This window comes from Drosophila nasuta, chromosome X (assembly GCF_023558535.2).
Source record: "Drosophila nasuta strain 15112-1781.00 chromosome X, ASM2355853v1, whole genome shotgun sequence".
NCBI lineage: Eukaryota > Metazoa > Arthropoda > Insecta > Diptera > Drosophilidae > Drosophila > Drosophila nasuta.
Window position 1 is genome coordinate 6,933,354 of NC_083459.1, and position 16,363 is coordinate 6,949,716.

The window sequence follows — 16,363 nt, forward strand, 5'->3', positions numbered from 1 at the left end:
TTCGAATTAAATTTAAATGGTACGACTTTAGTTTAGTAATTAAATAAAGCTAATCTGGTAATTTAATGTATTTACAGAAACAAAGTTTAAAGCTCTCGAAAATAAAATGTATTAATTCATTTATAAATGAAGAGATATTTTTTGCTGGTTGTGGTGCAAAACCATAGAATTCATGGCATGTTAACTCGAGTGAATAAATTGGCTGCTGCCCAAAAACTGTTGACGGCACTTGCCGAAAAACTGCACTCGAGGAGGCACTGCGAATAATATTTGGTAGATGCAATAAAGATGACTGATTTTAATTGTCGTTTGCTGGCAAAGTCATTCACTTGCAAAATTTAGCAAAAACGCAAAATTAAAAAAAAAAACGAAACAACTGGAGAAAATAACACACGAAATTTGCTCATTTTTCAGGCACTCGAATGTGCCATAAACATTTCAAAATCCAGCGAAAATTAACAAAAACTGTAGAATTGTGACAAGTGCCCCGTTATGCGGCATGAAATACGAGAATACAGAGAGAACAATGAACGACAGAAAGAGAGAGAGAGAGAGAGAGAGAGAGAGAGGAGAAAAAGAATATGGGTCGCCGCTGTGTTAAATTACATTTTCATTTTGTGGTGTGGCAAGCGACAAAAAAAAGTACTTGTGAACCAAATAAAATCGTGAAAACTGCAATAACAGAGTGTGGCGCTGAAAAGTATGCTATAAAATTGCTGCCGGCCGCTGCTGATGGGCAGCACTGCCACAAAAACAACTTTCATTGTTGTCACTGCTTGAAAATTGCATGGAAAGTAATACGCAAATAAAAGGCTTCAACTTCAACAAACACAAACTCAACACACACACACACACACGCACACACATTGTGTATTACAGTAATCAGAACACATGTTCGTGTCGTCACATTAATATACTTATCTTTTTCGACAACAATTGCAGCAGCTACAGGTTTATTATTCTGCCATTGCCACTGCCACTAAAATGCCATTAATATTTCATCAAGCAAATATTTCGCCTCGCTACTCAAATTGGAATGAATGTGAATGGAGTGTGAAATGTATATTGGAAATATTTTTTGTTGTGCTGTTTTAAGTTTCACCAATTCGTTCGGTGCGGAAAAGTCATGTTGGTTTATATGAAAATCAAGGACTGTTGTCCTACTTGGCTGAGACACTATTGTTTTTAGATAATCCTTTCACTCTTTACCTTTATCTTTTTATATCCGCTATCCATAGACAGGCAAATACTATTTCCTATTATATCCTGCATGGTTGAGACACTTTTGTATTTAGGCATTTCTTTATACCTTTACTTTGACCGTTTTTAACTTTTTATTATTTAAATTTTCCATTTAATTAACATTATATATTTTAATCAATTCATTATTTTTTAAACGTTTTAATGGCCAATGAGATATGCCAATTCAAAATGAGAGCTAGTAAATTTCATTTGTAATCTATGCTTTAATAATAATAATAATAAGAACATTATAATAATCCCTTTCATAAATTAATAGCTGTCAATTATAGGCCATAATTTGTCGACCACAAATAAATTTAATGAAAAATATGCAAACATCAGTTTCAAACGAATTTTTTTTTTTGTGGCACGATTTATTTTCGATCTTTTGTGCCGATGAAAAAATGTGCAGCGTAATTGGAGCATCAAGTTAGCTGGGATTGCGTTTGGTTGTTGTATAGCCAAAATATTTATTAACTTTCTTGCGCTCATCGTAAATCAAAACTTACAGAATCGCCAACGAAAGCGACATGTGCCAACTTGGAAGCAGAAAAAAGCACGCTGTTGCCTGCACTTTTGCCTTAGCCAGACAACCAAAAAAAGCTCACACACATAGAACTACATAAATCTCATAAGGGGCAAGCATAAAAAAATGTTGGCGATTTTCAACTTTTGTCGGACAGTTTTGCACGTTTGCTGCCAGCAGACGAACAAGTTTTATAGTTTGCACACAGAAACTAGTTTCGTGTATCCGAAAAAACAAAACAGCACAAAATGTTGTAGAGAATGAACTCACAGTTGTATCTATCTAACTATTTGTATTGCCAGTTATCAATTTAAGGTGACGAAATCATTGAAAAAATAATAAAGTGACTCTTCATTTAGTCAACAACTGCTAATTTATATTGCAGGACACGGCAGTCAATGCATACAAAATAAACATTGTCATACGATCTGTTTATTTTAGCGAGTTCAAAACATTTACTAAGCTACAGATTAAAAAAAAAACAAAATGAAGATAAAACAACATTACGCATATTGCTTAAAGATAATACCACAGGCAGCTGCATTTTTTCAATTTATTTCAATTTGCATACTCTACCTACTGCTGTGCAATCTAAACAAAATAAAAACTTGATTAGCAATTGTTGATAATTCAGCATGCTCGACTAAAAGCTTCCCTAGACAGTGCGATATTAAGCGTAAAATTGTTTTAATTTTAAACTAAGCAAATCCTTGCACTGCTTGACGCGTAATTCGCATGTACTGCTTGCTGATACGATTAGATGTGCACTGCTTGTACTTAAGTACTGCTTTATTAACCATAAGCAGTAGATGTTCAAGGCAATGAAATCGTAATTCGAAATTAATAATCCCAAAAACTATAGAACATAAAAAAAATTGCAATTAATCTTAATTTCCGCTAATTAATAGAAAAAGGTTAACCAAGTCGATTATGCCTGACCACTGAAAAACGTAGAGTAGAAGCTTATCAAAATGTTTTTCTTTTGCACTTTAGGTGAGAAAAAAAACGACAAACGCATTTTAATTAATAAATATGTAATGTATGTATTTTTGTATGTATTTAAAGTTTACGTTTTTTGTTGTTGTTCTTGTTGTTGTGGAATTACAGTTTGGATTGGAATTTGCATTTATAATTGAGCAAAAAAAATAAGCTGCGCTTCACCTGAAAATGGCCTTCGGGACCGTATCGAGAAATTTGTCGACTTTTTGTTATGCAGATGGACTTGAATGTTGTTTATATATAGTATCGATCTGGTGTAAATAAATAAATAGTATTAGATAGTATACAATTAGTGTGATAGTTATTTTAGTTTAGGCGCATAACAATAAAGTTATATTCACGTTTCATTTTTCTTTTTCTTTTCGTTTTTTATTTTTATTTTTTTTTTATTCTTTTTTTCCTGTTGTGTAAACGAGATATTCGTTTTTTTTTGTAATTGTATCTATATAAATTTATATTTATCAATTTGCTTGCTCGGCTCCGGCTGTGTGTGTGTTTTGTTGCAAAAATAATGCCTTTGCGAACGCCCAAAGTTTTTGTTTTTCCTTTTCGTAATTACATTATACAATATGAACTTTTTGTTTGTTTTGGTTACCTGCACATTAAGCGCTCGTAAATAAGTAATATTTTGCAATATTTATTTGTTTTTATTTTCTTTGTAACTTATATACTGGCGCGTCACTTTATTCGTTCATCTTTTGCATTTGTGGCTCGTCTCAATTATAGCAAAAATAAGCTCTCTTTAATATACTTAAGTTACATCATATATGTATGTACTTTATATTTGTTTTGTTTTTTTTTTTGTTGTTGCTTAACAAAAAAAATTATTGAGCATAATTGTTATTGTTCTTCATTATTACTTTTGTTGCTGTGGTTGTTTTTGCTGTTGCTGTATTAAATGTTGCTTATTGTTGTTTATTGTTATAATTTATTTAAATGGCATTGTTTTTTTTCGTAATCAAGAGAACAGCGCAAATTGCAGTTTTCACATTTATTGTTAATTATACACATTGATTTCTTTTTTGTTTTGTTTTTGACGACGTTACTTAAATGCATTTCGTTTTGTTTACCGTTTACTGTTAGCTGTTTTTTTTTTGTCGCTTATAACAGGCAATATTTTAAGAACTATGCTATAAGTATTTGACATTCATTTAAGGTAATTTTATGCATTCATATTAACTATATATATAGTACAAAGGAAATAATAATAATACACAAATTCATTAATTTAACGAAATCATCGTACAACGAATAATATTTTTTATCATTTTTGATTTCCGTTTTTCTCCGTTTTTTGGCATAATTGCAAATTATAAATGTAGTTAATAATTCAAATATAAATGTACATAAATAAAAAATTAGCATATCATAAATTATTGCTGTCTCCGTCTGTATTGTGTTGGCAAATAAATTCCGATTCAATTCTTAAACATTATTTTGCCCCCAGCTATCTCTTTCGCACTCTTGCTCTAACTCTCTCTCTTTCACTCTTATGCACTCACGTATTCCTATGGCCTGCTTCGATACGTTTTAGCTCTATATAATGTTTGATTTTAAATACACTTTAGCTTATCATTTTTGTTATTGTTTGGGAAACATTATAAAAAATGTAAAGTCGGGAATTTAAACATGTTTTCAGACATTATCTATGCTGCGTCACTTTTCAATCTGTAACTTTATAATATTTTGATTTATACACATCATTATGGCGTTAATTTCATTGACCGTTGGCATATCTCTTGCCCGATTTATATTGTTTTCGGTTGGTAATGCGGCTCTCTACAGCTATCCTTGCACACACACATATACATTCACCCATACACATACACACACGCACACGCAAAACCTAAAATTCAGTCTTTTTCATATACATCAAAAACATAAATAACAGAAGGAAATAAAAAGCTAAACGAAACGTAATTAGAGCGCTAAATCAATTTGCCGTGCTTGTTGTTGTAGTAAGTACATTCTATGCTGCAAGTGCTTTAGTTGAATTCAAGATGAGTGAGTGAGTGAGTATTGTATTGTATTTATATAATTTCCGAAAATTGCATCCATTCTCCATCCATTCAGGGGATTGCACTTTTTAGTTATGGCTGAGCAGAATGAAAGTCGAACTGGGACCTCAACAAAAAAACTTATCGTAGCTCCTTCTTCATCATCTTTTCGCGTGCGACTGTTGAGAGGTTGAGTAGCGGTGCTTTGGGGCAGATTAGATATAAATTGGCGTCTCCTGGCCAGTGAGCAAGCGAAACATGGACGTGGGCATCGTTTTCATTAAGATCTGTAAACGAAATTGATACAGGGAGTGTAAGTTAGTTATAGTTTGTAATAAAAAATAATTTAAAAGTGAACCCTCTTAATTAGAAAAACATTAAACACATGTTTATAACTGAATCAGTTAAAGAAATAATCTAGTAATAATATATAATAGTAATAATATATATAATATAATAATAGATCTAAGACTTGTTTATAATTATGCTTAATCTAAACTTAATCAACTTTAGTTTATAATTCTAATCAGATTTTAATGTTCTATTTAATAAAAAAAATATATGAAATATAGTTTTAAAATATAACTTATATACGGAATATGGAATCTATATTTAAAAATACAATCAGTACAATTCTTTTACTGCTGTATATTGGATTGATTTGTGAAGTATAGATTCCATATATTTATTTTTTATTAAATATAACATTAAAATCTGCACACAAAATATAAACATAAGTATTCAATTATATGAAGTATGATTAAAAATAGGATTTTCATCCAAACGATTTTATCAAAAGATATTTGTAAATGATTATAAATATTTAACAAAAATGGCTTTAGCCCAAGCCCTTAGACAAAGTGTTCTTTACATCTTTATATTTAACTTTACTTTAACATACACTTTTTTTAGATTTGGATTTATTACGAAATTAATATAGTACAGCAATAAAGTACCATAACAAATTTGAGGAAAAGCTCATTCAGCCAAACTCAATCTCATATTGTAAGAACGTAAGTTCAATATTGAAATGTTTTGGTTTTACAATTAAATCATAGCTACTCAATGATCTAAAACAAAGTACATTCATAAATCGAGAATGGTTTTAGAAACAACACATTTGCTTATACAAAATGTATCTTTAAATGTTGGCTTTAAAAACCATATAAAGTTAATAAAATGTTTGCAATTGAAATATGCACAATAATGCCTGTGTTGCTTATATTAATAGTCTAACAATATATTCCGATTTGTTCAGCCTAGACCATAAGCTTAGCTTATTCTATTCCTATTCCTTTCATTCACTCACCTCGCCCACGGATGAGGAGAGCAGCTTGACAATGGTGTCATGCGGCACAGCCACAACGCTCTGGTTGTTGATCTCAATGATGCGATGACCGACTCGAACGCCGCCGCGTTCTGCGATGCCGCCACGCAAGAGGCTGCAAATCTGCAACAAGCAAAGCAATCAAATTTCAATTCGAAATTGGAATCTTACATGAACAAGAGAAGAACTTACCACGCCATTCTGCACGCTAAAGCCGAGCTGAAAGAGCGCCTTGGGACGCAGTATTTTAACCTCGACAACGGGGGGGCAGGGCACAACGGTGAACTTGACGGCAGTTTGATTTTTGGCATTGCGTATGTAGCTTTGGCAGGTGGATAGCGGCAAACCGACCAGACTCATGCCATTGATGGCAATCAGCTGATCACCAATGTTCAATTGGCCACAACGAGCGGCCGCACCGCCCGACATCAGATTGGCAATGACCACCGTTGGCAGCATCGAACCCCAGCCGCTCTCCACGATGACAACACCGAGGATTTCGCCCTTTGACTTCGGCACCACGACCTCTTTTTGCAGTTCCTTTTTGGCAAATATCTCCAGTTCATCGCCAAAGATCTCCTGACTGTTGAGCACCTCCTGGTAGTCCATTTCCTTGGCCAGATTCTCGTTCTCAATGCCATTAGCCTTGAGGAACTCCATGTAGGCGACCTGAAACGCTTGGCCAATCGATTGCGCTATAAACTGCGCCTCGTCACTCTCAAACACATGGCATATCATCTTGGGCGTCCGATTATGCTTGTTGGCCGAACCGCACTCCTTGTTGTTCTCCTTCAGCGTTTCGCCCGAGTCAGCGACATCCGCTGCGCCCGGACACGACGATGAAAGCGTATCGAGGACAACGCCACCGCCGGCGCCGTTGGGGACAAAGCGACGACGCGCCATCAGCACCACAAGATCACCGATGTCAGCGATGTAGGAGATGGTGCGCAATGCGTGATCCATCATGATCTCCTTGAGGTCTGTGTTGAGCACCATTATCTTCTCGGTTGATATGAACAGATCCACTTCAGTGCTGGGCTGACTCTCGCCCTCCGGCGCCTGTCAAAAGCAAACACAATAATTGAATAATAATGCAAAAATATGATACAAGAAGTATATAAAAAAAAGAGCAGTGTAATTCTAATTGAAATTCTTCTGCTTACCAAAGCCTAAATATGTCAAGGAGCAGCATGGGTTATTGTTTTAGTTTTTGTTAAGGGGTAAAATATGGGGCGAGAAAAGCGAGACGCATTATAACGAGCACATTCTAAAGGTTGTTTAGAAATGATGACACCAAAAACTAAAGATTGCAACTTCTTCTACGCACCTTGATACGCGACACCGCCTCCTCGGCCTGCATCATGCGCGTCGATTTTGTGGGCTGACCTTCGCACACCAGCTGCGTGGAGCCCAGATAGCGAGCTCGAAACAACACGCCCTCGATTAATACTTTGGGTTCCAATAAGCCTAGACACACAACGCATGGGTGGGGAAAGACAACGATTAGTTTTAAGTATTTAAACGAATGTATTGTCTACAAAAGGTGCTTAAATCAATAAAGCTAAAGTTTAATTTACTTAGATGACACATCAAATATAATCTTGATCTTAAAGATCTTTGCAATTTTAAATGGAAAACTATTCGGTTGAATTTAAACTTAGTTTAAGATTTAATTCAAACCTTTATCACGAGATAGACGCAAACTTGTTACCAACACATTTAAAACATAATAACAAATCAGACAAGCAAGAAAGCTACAGTCGAGTGTGCTCGACGGTGAGACACCCACTACCCATTTCGATTAAATATATTCATTAATATACCGCAAAAATACTTAAAATATACCAAAAGCTACTTCAGGTATATTGATACAGTACTACATTAAAAATATATTATATTCAAAGGGTTCCAGTTCTCAGAGGCTTTAAGATATCCAATATAATTCTTGGTATATTCTGAACGGTACTATATTATAATACCAAAAACATATCCTTTGGTAAGTTTCAGTATTTTTTTCTGTTTATTAATTTGGAATATTTTAGGAATCAAATACCCGCGGGTATCTTACAGTCGAGCACACACGACTGTAGCTTTCTTGTTTTATTATTATAGTGACCAAAAAGTATTTAATATTAGATATTTTCGGGAATATAAACATTATTATCACGATTATATCATGTTTTTATTTAATCACTTTCGATTAAGCAAGTTAAACTTTAGTTTTGAAAATGTGTTTATAGAGTGAGAGGGATATAGTTAAGTAGACAGATAGAGAGAAAGAGAGCACATCCACTTACATGGCAGGCACCACACCCAAATACATAAATGAAAATGTCAATGCAGCGTACGTTAAGAGAAAACAAGTAGGAAAAACGTGAAAACGTCAAAATTGATTGAGAAGATCAAGAGAGAGAAAGAGAGAGACACAATACACAATATAAAATCGATCATCGATCTCGTTTCCATGTGCTACAATATATACTATAAACATTTTTTAGAGGGGGCGTAAACACACTCCAACAAAAGCTGAATAAATATAATATAGACACAGAAGATGAGACATGTCACGGTGGGGTGGAGAAAGGGGGAGGGAAAGGTCTTAGTACATACACTACTTACCCTCCTTATTACGCGACTTGGCCTTTTTGTCGCTGTTGGCCGAATCCTTGAGGGATTTAATAGAGCCCGTTGGGCTCTTTGAGTATTGCAGCTTCTCCGGCGAACTTAGCGAAACATCCGCATTGCCCACAATTTGGCAAATGTCCGGTGAGTTGGGTGTCAGCGAGGTGCCAATTCCCTGCCTGATGGTGGCCGTCGAGTAGCTCTGCGGCTTGGGATTGCTGTTGGTGTCGCTGCCATTCGCATTGCTGCCCCCAATGTTGTTGGCCAAGCCATTGGCATTGCTGTCCGCCGTTGCGCTGGTTGTCGACTGCCAAGATAAATCAAAGTTAGTAAATAGCACGATTCGAAATACAACTGATATCGGTTATATACGAGAATTAGCAAGGAAATAAGTTCAAACATATTGCAGTCAAAAAATAAAGAAGTTTGCCGAAGGCCAGTGCTTTAGAAATTACGTTAATTATATCTAACCATTATTTAAAATAAATAAATAAAAAAAAGCTAGATGAATTCTTATGAAGCTGATGCTTTTGAAGCAATCGTTAACATTTTAAAATAAAAAAAGTATTGCCTTTTTTTAGCTTATTAAAAACACTTTCAAAATTAAAGAATATTCTATGTATGCAACTCTTAATTAAGTAATATTGTGTGCTTCTAAAGCTTCATTTCATTTTAGTAATTTTAGTTAAAAAGTGAACTGCATATTTTTGAACTTTACAATATTGTTTTTATCAATTGCAACACAGCTTGTTAATCATAAACTATTGAGTTTAAGGGTTTACAACATCAAGCTCCAAATTTAAGGAATCATTTGTGTATCAATTTGCATAAATCTTTTAAACAAACTCAATAACCGATATTCATTGCAGTTGCTTTGTCAACTATTCACCTGCTCGTTGAAAAAGTCCTGCTGTCCCAGCAAACGATCCGTTTCGAGATCCGTGTCCGCCTCATCGTCATCCAGGCCACGCGTTGTAGTTGCGCTCTTGCGCGGCACCCAAACCGGCGAATCGGGATCCGCGGGGAGCACTTCATCGCAGAACTTCAGCTTGTCTGGCTGCGCTTTAGCGCGCTGCAGCGCCGAGCGTATCTCTTTCATCGCCTCTTGTATCTCAACTGGCGCAGCTGCTGCTGCTGTAGATCCAGATCCAGCGCCAGCCACAGCTGTCGCTTTGCTGCTGGCAGCGACTGCTGCTGCTGCCGCCGCCGCTGCTGCTGCAGCTGCCCCCGCGGCATACACTGGACCATAGTGTGTTTCCGCGGGACAATCGCTATCAACAGCAGCAGCAGCGGCATTCACAGTTGTCTGTGGCTCTTCGCACACCTCGAGTGCTGGCGGGGGCGTGGCTGTGGGCGACTCGGGCAACGGCGGTGGCGTTGGCAGTGTGCTCGACTGTGTGGCATCTGTAATCAGGCTGACACCATTGAAATCATTCGCAGCCAAACGCTCGCAATCGCTATTATTGCTGTTGCCATTGCCATTGTGCTCATGCTCGTTGATCTCCAGCTGCTGTTGCTGCTGCTGTTGTTGTTGAGCTTGAGCTGGCTGCTTGTCGCATACAACAGAAACATTGTTCTCCGTGTCAGAGGCATGGCCACTGCTCAGTCCATCCTCGAGCACCGGCATGCTGGTGTACAGTTTGCCATAGTCGGTTGTGGCGCAATTAATATCATTCGACAGACTGTCCAAATCGCCGCAATTCGAATCGTAATCCGTTGTCTCCGGCGACAGTGTGAAATTGCGCGAATGCCGTCGGAGATTCGCCTCCAGTTCGGTGTCAGCCAAATCGCCGCTGCTGCGACTATTCGAATCGATGTACAGCTCGATGTCGTTGTGCTCCTGATAGCCAGTGTGTTCGCTGGCCTACAAAAAATGAGAGTAAAAGAGAGGAAATATGAGTAATTTGGCTTATGACTGTTCCAATAATTAACTGGGTGATATATTCAAATGGAATGCTGTTTCTAGGCATTAGTAAACATCGATATGTAAGTGACGTTTCAATGAGTAACTTATCATGGCTGTGATTCAACTTTTGAATATGCTTAATTCATGTTCATATTTAATTAAAAACCTTGATCGATTCTGAGGCACATTAAATCACTTTTGAAACCTCAAACTGCTGAAGAATAATAAAGGCTTGATGAGTACATTTTCGGATTACTTCATAGTTTACAAAATAAAATTTAATGAAGAAAGTTAATCAAACTCTTGAGAATATGTATCTAAAGACTAAGTAACTTTCTAAGTGAATTCTCTATCAATTTATTGACTTTATGGGTTGCAAAGTGAAGTCAAATAAAGTGTCTGAAGAATAAGCCACATACAAAAAAACGGAATTTTTCTCAAGCTAGAATTACTTTACACTCTGTTACATAAAACATCATGAAGAAACCTAATCAAATTGTTTCAAAAATATTTTTTATTTTTATGAATTTGCACTTTAGTATAAAATCACATAGATGAAACGTTTATAAAACAATCTCAGCTATCTGCCTGCATCAAATAGAGAAATTGTGGCAGCACTCAGATGAATGCAAAACTTAGCAAGCATTGAGCAAACACAACAACGAACAGACAGTCTAATAAGGTCTTTTAAAAGAGACTTGCTGTTTAGATACTGAACGAAGTCCTCACTCATCTGACAGACAGTCGAATAACGACTAACTTATCGAATACTCATCGAAATCTTCACTCACCTGTATCCTGGGCGAGCGATGCACCATATAGAGCTCGTCTTTGGGTATTCTAGCCAGACGCTGACCGATGTAAGCCTGCTCGATATGTTTATCCACCTCGCAGACGCGCGGTTGCATGTCCTACAAATGAATTAAGTATTATTATACAGTTTCTCGTATCAAATTCCAACAAACTCACCGCACTGGCCACATCATCGCCACTTTCGGTTGTGTAGTCCGTGAAACGTTTCTCATCCTCATCGGGATTCGCCTTGAAGAACTCCTCGAGCACTTTGCGTGTCTCCGAGAACTCGTACAGATAATCAAAGGTCGGTGTCTTTGACGAGGCGCCAGTTGTTCCAGTTGCACTTGCCCCTGTTGTTGTTGTTGTTGTGGCATTTGGTGTAGTGCCCTCGTGATCGATTAGATCAATCAGATTGCCCACAGATGCCTTACCTACGTCCATACTCCCCATCATCATCACATTGTTGTTGCTGCTCGGCGAGACGCGTTGCGGAAAACCAGGCGCACGTTTGGGAAATCCAGCCGACGCTTTGCCCGTCTGCTGATTGCCAAAGCGACGCGGCGAACCCTCGTATTCGGCAATGGGCAGTTGCCCAATCATTTTCGTCACCTTGAGCACATCCTCGTTGGTGCCACGATCCGCAGCATTGCTGGCAGCAGCAGAAGCAGGAGACACCGCAGCTCCAGCAGCAGCAGAAGCATTGGCAGGCAATGCTGAGGGCTTGTTCATCCAATTCGTGTCGATGTCGTCGAACACAACAATTTCGCCATCACGCAAACACTGACCATCCGCTTTGCCCACATCCGTTGGCGAGCCAGGACTCGCCAAGCCCTGTGGAAAGGATAATACAATTAGTATAATCGATATGTGAGCAAGTAAAGTATGTGACTTACCTCGGGATCAAACTGACTGCTGCCTGGACTGCGTCCCACGCGTATTTGATGTGGATGCGGTCGTTGATAGTAATAAGCAGACGTTGGACAACCGGGCAGCAATTGATGTGGCGGCGGTGACAGCTGCTCAAATGTTGGATGATGATTGTGATGTTGCTGCTGCAGCGACTGCTGCTGTTGCTGCTGCTGATGATGATGGTGATGGTGATGCATGGGCGCATATTGTAGTTCAGCATTTAGATCGGGTGAATTCAACACTGTGCTAGCTGGCGTCACATTCGGACTGCGAGTTCGCATCTCCCAGACATAACGTTCCTGTTGTGTCGACTGCGATGACTTGCCACCGAAGTTCATGTGCAACTCCGTGTGTCGTGCACCAACAGCAGCAGCAGCAGTAGCAGCATTTGCAGTTGCAGCCGTTGCAGCTGCCTCCATTGAGTCGTTGCTGCTGTCGCTACACGAATTCATTGTGCTGTTTTTGTTGTGTTGTGTTGTGTTGTACACTGGACTATCAAAAATTTGGACAGCTGGACTGGACTGGACTGGATTTGGCGTTGGGATGCGTGTTGACGACTTTGTTGTTGTTGGCTACTTTTCAGCAGCCAGTGTTTAATTCAACTGCCGCTGCTGACATGCTACGCTCTCAGTGCGGTTAGCCTAGAAGAAGAGAAGACGAAGATCACCGTAATTAGTAACCGCGCATTCAATTGATGATCTAATGTTATGAATGGGCACGAATCAATGAATCAGCAACAGCTCCAATGCAATTCTTCGTTGATAGCAGACTGTTGTTGTTGTCTGCCGTTAATGCTGTCTTCTGTTATTGCTACTGATGTTGTTGTTGGCTGTTAATACTGTTGTTGCTATCGCTGCTGTTGTTCTTGTCTGTTATTGCTGTTTGCTGTTAATGCAGCTGTTGTTGTTGCTGCTGTTATTGCTGTTCTTGTTTACTGTTGCTGCTGCTTTTTCTTATAGCTGCTGTAGTTGTTGCTACTCTTATTGCAGGTGAACTTAAAAATCAATGACAGCGTTTAGCTGCAATTAACCTAATAACAGAGCTGGTATTCCAATAAGAGAAAATAATTGCACACGTGTGATTTCACGTATCTCCTTGTATATATACACATGTGTGAGTGTGCAAGCTTTTTAGATATGCGCACTTAAACTTGGCCTCTAAAATGTTCATGCAACAAAACAACACACGCACACATACACACCAGGCCAAAAGGAAGCCAGGTATATTTGTATGTATTTTCTCATACACAAAGTATAAAAAAAAAAACAATAAATATATTGCGAGACAACAAAGAGCAAATTGTAACCGGCAATCGTTGGTGTTTGATTTTGTATTAAAAGAACACTCCACTACAAGCACAAAAAAGGTATTGCTGGCATATGCATGTACATATTTGTATACACACAAACACACACAAAGACATGTGACACATGGACATGTCCCGAGCCATGTAATTGTCTGCATATGCTAACTGTGTGTGCGTGTATTTGCTTCACTGAAGAGTACACATGTATATATGTGTCTGTGTACGTGGATATTGGCATAGAGTATTGTTAAAAATCAATATATTTGCTGGTTTTTTTTTGGGTGGACGACCCGACCACCGTCCTGCAACCGTAGAATAAACGCCGCCCGCCCGCAGCAGCAGAAGTAACAAACTACAACAAGAACGGCAGCAACAACAACAAATCAGCAGCATAACAATGTGTAATTTTCGGCTGTCTTTAATTTGCAGACATTTGTCTATACGATAGTTATTTAAAATTGATTTCTACGCACTGCACCACCATCATTGATATATTTTACAACATTGAAGTTGGCGAAACACAATTGTAATTAGCAATCTTTTTGCACGGGCTTTTTAATGACACATTACCGATTTAATACATTTTATTCACTTTCTTGCAGCTCGTACACGCAGCGTGACCGTACTTTAGTTTGCAAAATTTCCCAAAAATATACCTATAAAGAAAGATAGCTGAAAATACAGTAAATTTGTTTAAATTACACCGCGCTACTTTTTAAATTTCATTAGTATTATTCTATTTTCTATGCACACTAACAGCCACAAAACATTTATATTAACTGCATAGTATTCAAATAAAACCATTTGTTTTATCCCTTCTTTTTAACATAACATTTAACATATGTGTCCACACGGCTGTTACTCTGTTAACGCTCGATAACGCGACAGGTTGGTTTGTTTATCTATCGAGAGAGGTGTTTGCAACGTATATCGATAAGTTGCACACACTGGGGCGATAACGATGTTGCCGCAGTCAGTTACAGAAGAAAAAACAACACCAAGCGAATCGGACGTGTATGTTAATGACGACCGCGACCGTTGCGCGCGTTTAAAGTGTGTGGCTATTTGCTAATTGTTATTTTTTATTGTTTTTTTCGTGTGTGTTATTGCTTGATGTGCAAGCAACTTGTCGCGCGTGTATCAATTGTGAATTACTAATAAAATGCAAACAAACATAGTTAAGAACAACAATAACAAAAAGTGAGTTGTTACCTTGATGCTGCATTCTCTCCCACTCGCTCTCTGCCTCTCATTTTGGTCCTGTTAAGCGCACAAGCGCACAAACCAGATAATAGGTAGGCCCAGTGTTTGTGTTATTATTATTATTATGCTTAAATTTGGCCAACATCGAAATGGTGCCTTAACTTAATTAGCCAACGTCTGTTGTGTGTTGTTTTGACTTTGTATCTAAGGGAGACACAACAGTTAAGCGTAGCGTACACATGCCATCGCTGCAGCCGCAACCAAAGCAGTAGCAGCAGGGTGTGTTCCTCCTGCGTGTGTGTGCGTATACAAGTGTACGTGTGTGTGTGTGTATGGGCTGTAAAGGAACCTGTGCTAAAAATCAATAAAGCACGCGCGTGCAAAAGTCAAACAACAGAGGGAGCCAGTGAGTCCTGTTTCTCTTTCACACAGCCAGCCAGCAGCCATCTGCATATTTACAAATACAAGTGCGTAGTAGGTGTGATTTCTCACACGCGTGCTCTCTCTCGCTCGCTCGCTCGCTTGCTACCTCGCTGTCTTACTGCCTGTATGCGATCTCTATTGCATTGACTGAGAAGGACGCTAACTAGAACGACGAACAGCAGCAACAAGCACAAAAGCTTCGCTGCTGTTGTTGTTGTTGTTGTTTCGTTGTTGTTGTTGTTGCTGTGTGCAATTGCAGGCAATTTCACACTTGCTCGTAATTGTTGAAGAAAAAAAAAAGTTATTGCAACGCAAACTGACGGCAACAACTAAAAGCGTTAAAAATAATAAAACACCGTTAAATGCGCGCGCTTAGTTAGTCGAGCGTAACCAAAGCGTCTAAAGTTGTTGTTGTTAAGCAGCTCTCGTTATTGTTGTGGCAGCTGCAAATTGGCAACGCACTTGCCACTTGCCACTTGGCAACGACAAGCGACAACGCACAACAAACATTGTCAGGGAACGATGCAGCTGCTCCAAATTGAACCTGGACATCGACATGTTCGTACTTGCAGCCTTCTTGGCAATCAGTTAAATTGCTCTAACCAGCAACCAGGCAACTGTTGTTGTTGTTTCCAGGAATATAATTAACGCTACTCCGCCCCTCTCTACCCCCTTTCGCATCGAGCCAGTCTCTGATGCTCTTGGTTACGCAGTTTGTATCTGGTCAACAAACTTGGCTGGCTGAAAGATTATTGCAAACTCTCTTCAAGCAAATGTCACTTCAAAGCAGCTAAAAAGCAATTATTTGCTGTTCTCTTTTATTTAAACTTAATTCGCAGAGTATATAGATTATTTATTTTAATTAAAAAACAATAAGCTGACGAGAATTCTTATTTCTGCTCCCAAAGAATCTACAGATTATACATTTTTTTAACTTTAATACTTCTTTGCTTAGTCAAAACGAATCTACAACCTATATATTTTTATTATATGTGGTCATTGACTCTTTATTATCTCTAGAATTACCAACTGCTTCTTAGATAGTATGTTTAATCTAAAATACAACTTGAATCTATTTAAATATCATTGTTTAACTATATTTGATGGA

At 38.1% G+C, this 16,363-nt stretch overlaps 2 protein-coding genes across 4 annotated transcripts in view; one reads left to right on the plus strand and one right to left on the minus strand.

Moving 5' to 3' along the window:
* Positions 1 to 3,709: 3,709 nt before the first annotated feature.
* LOC132795295 (uncharacterized) lies at positions 3,710 to 14,298 on the minus strand. 3 transcript variants are annotated; one of them, XM_060805949.1, is made up of 10 exons: positions 14,200 to 14,298; positions 12,308 to 12,964; positions 11,589 to 12,245; positions 11,411 to 11,530; positions 9,603 to 10,577; positions 8,711 to 9,020; positions 7,419 to 7,540; positions 6,284 to 7,150; positions 6,074 to 6,214; positions 3,710 to 5,051 (listed from the first exon to the last, which is right to left on the minus strand). In XM_060805949.1, exons 2-10 carry the CDS (start codon positions 12,773 to 12,775, stop codon positions 4,980 to 4,982), a joined length of 3,732 nt encoding a protein of 1,243 aa, XP_060661932.1. In that variant the 5' UTR covers positions 12,776 to 12,964; positions 14,200 to 14,298; the 3' UTR covers positions 3,710 to 4,979. The 3 variants fall into 3 exon arrangements, with proteins under 3 accessions (XP_060661932.1, XP_060661930.1, XP_060661931.1); XM_060805947.1 differs by having other exon boundaries at positions 7,419 to 7,558; positions 14,200 to 14,297; XM_060805948.1 differs by having other exon boundaries at positions 7,419 to 7,558; positions 14,103 to 14,208.
* A 316-nt stretch (positions 14,299 to 14,614) lies between these two features.
* Positions 14,615 to 16,363, plus strand: part of LOC132795078 (location of vulva defective 1) — a 33,576-nt gene continuing 31,827 nt past the window's right edge. The window contains 1 exon segment of the mRNA XM_060805517.1: positions 14,615 to 14,924. The gene's annotated coding sequence lies outside the window, so the exon portion shown is untranslated.

Coding starts and splice junctions, on each gene's coding strand:
- LOC132795295 (XM_060805947.1), bottom strand. CDS start 12,775: ATGAATTCGTGTAGCGACAGCAGCAACGACTCAATGGAGGCAGCTGCA. Junction 11,531..11,588: donor GCGATGATGTGGCCAGTGCG/GTGAGTTTGTTG, acceptor ATTCATTTGTAG/GACATGCAACCGCGCGTCTG. Junction 5,052..6,073: donor TCTCCTCATCCGTGGGCGAG/GTGAGTGAATGA, acceptor TTTCGTTTACAG/ATCTTAATGAAAACGATGCC.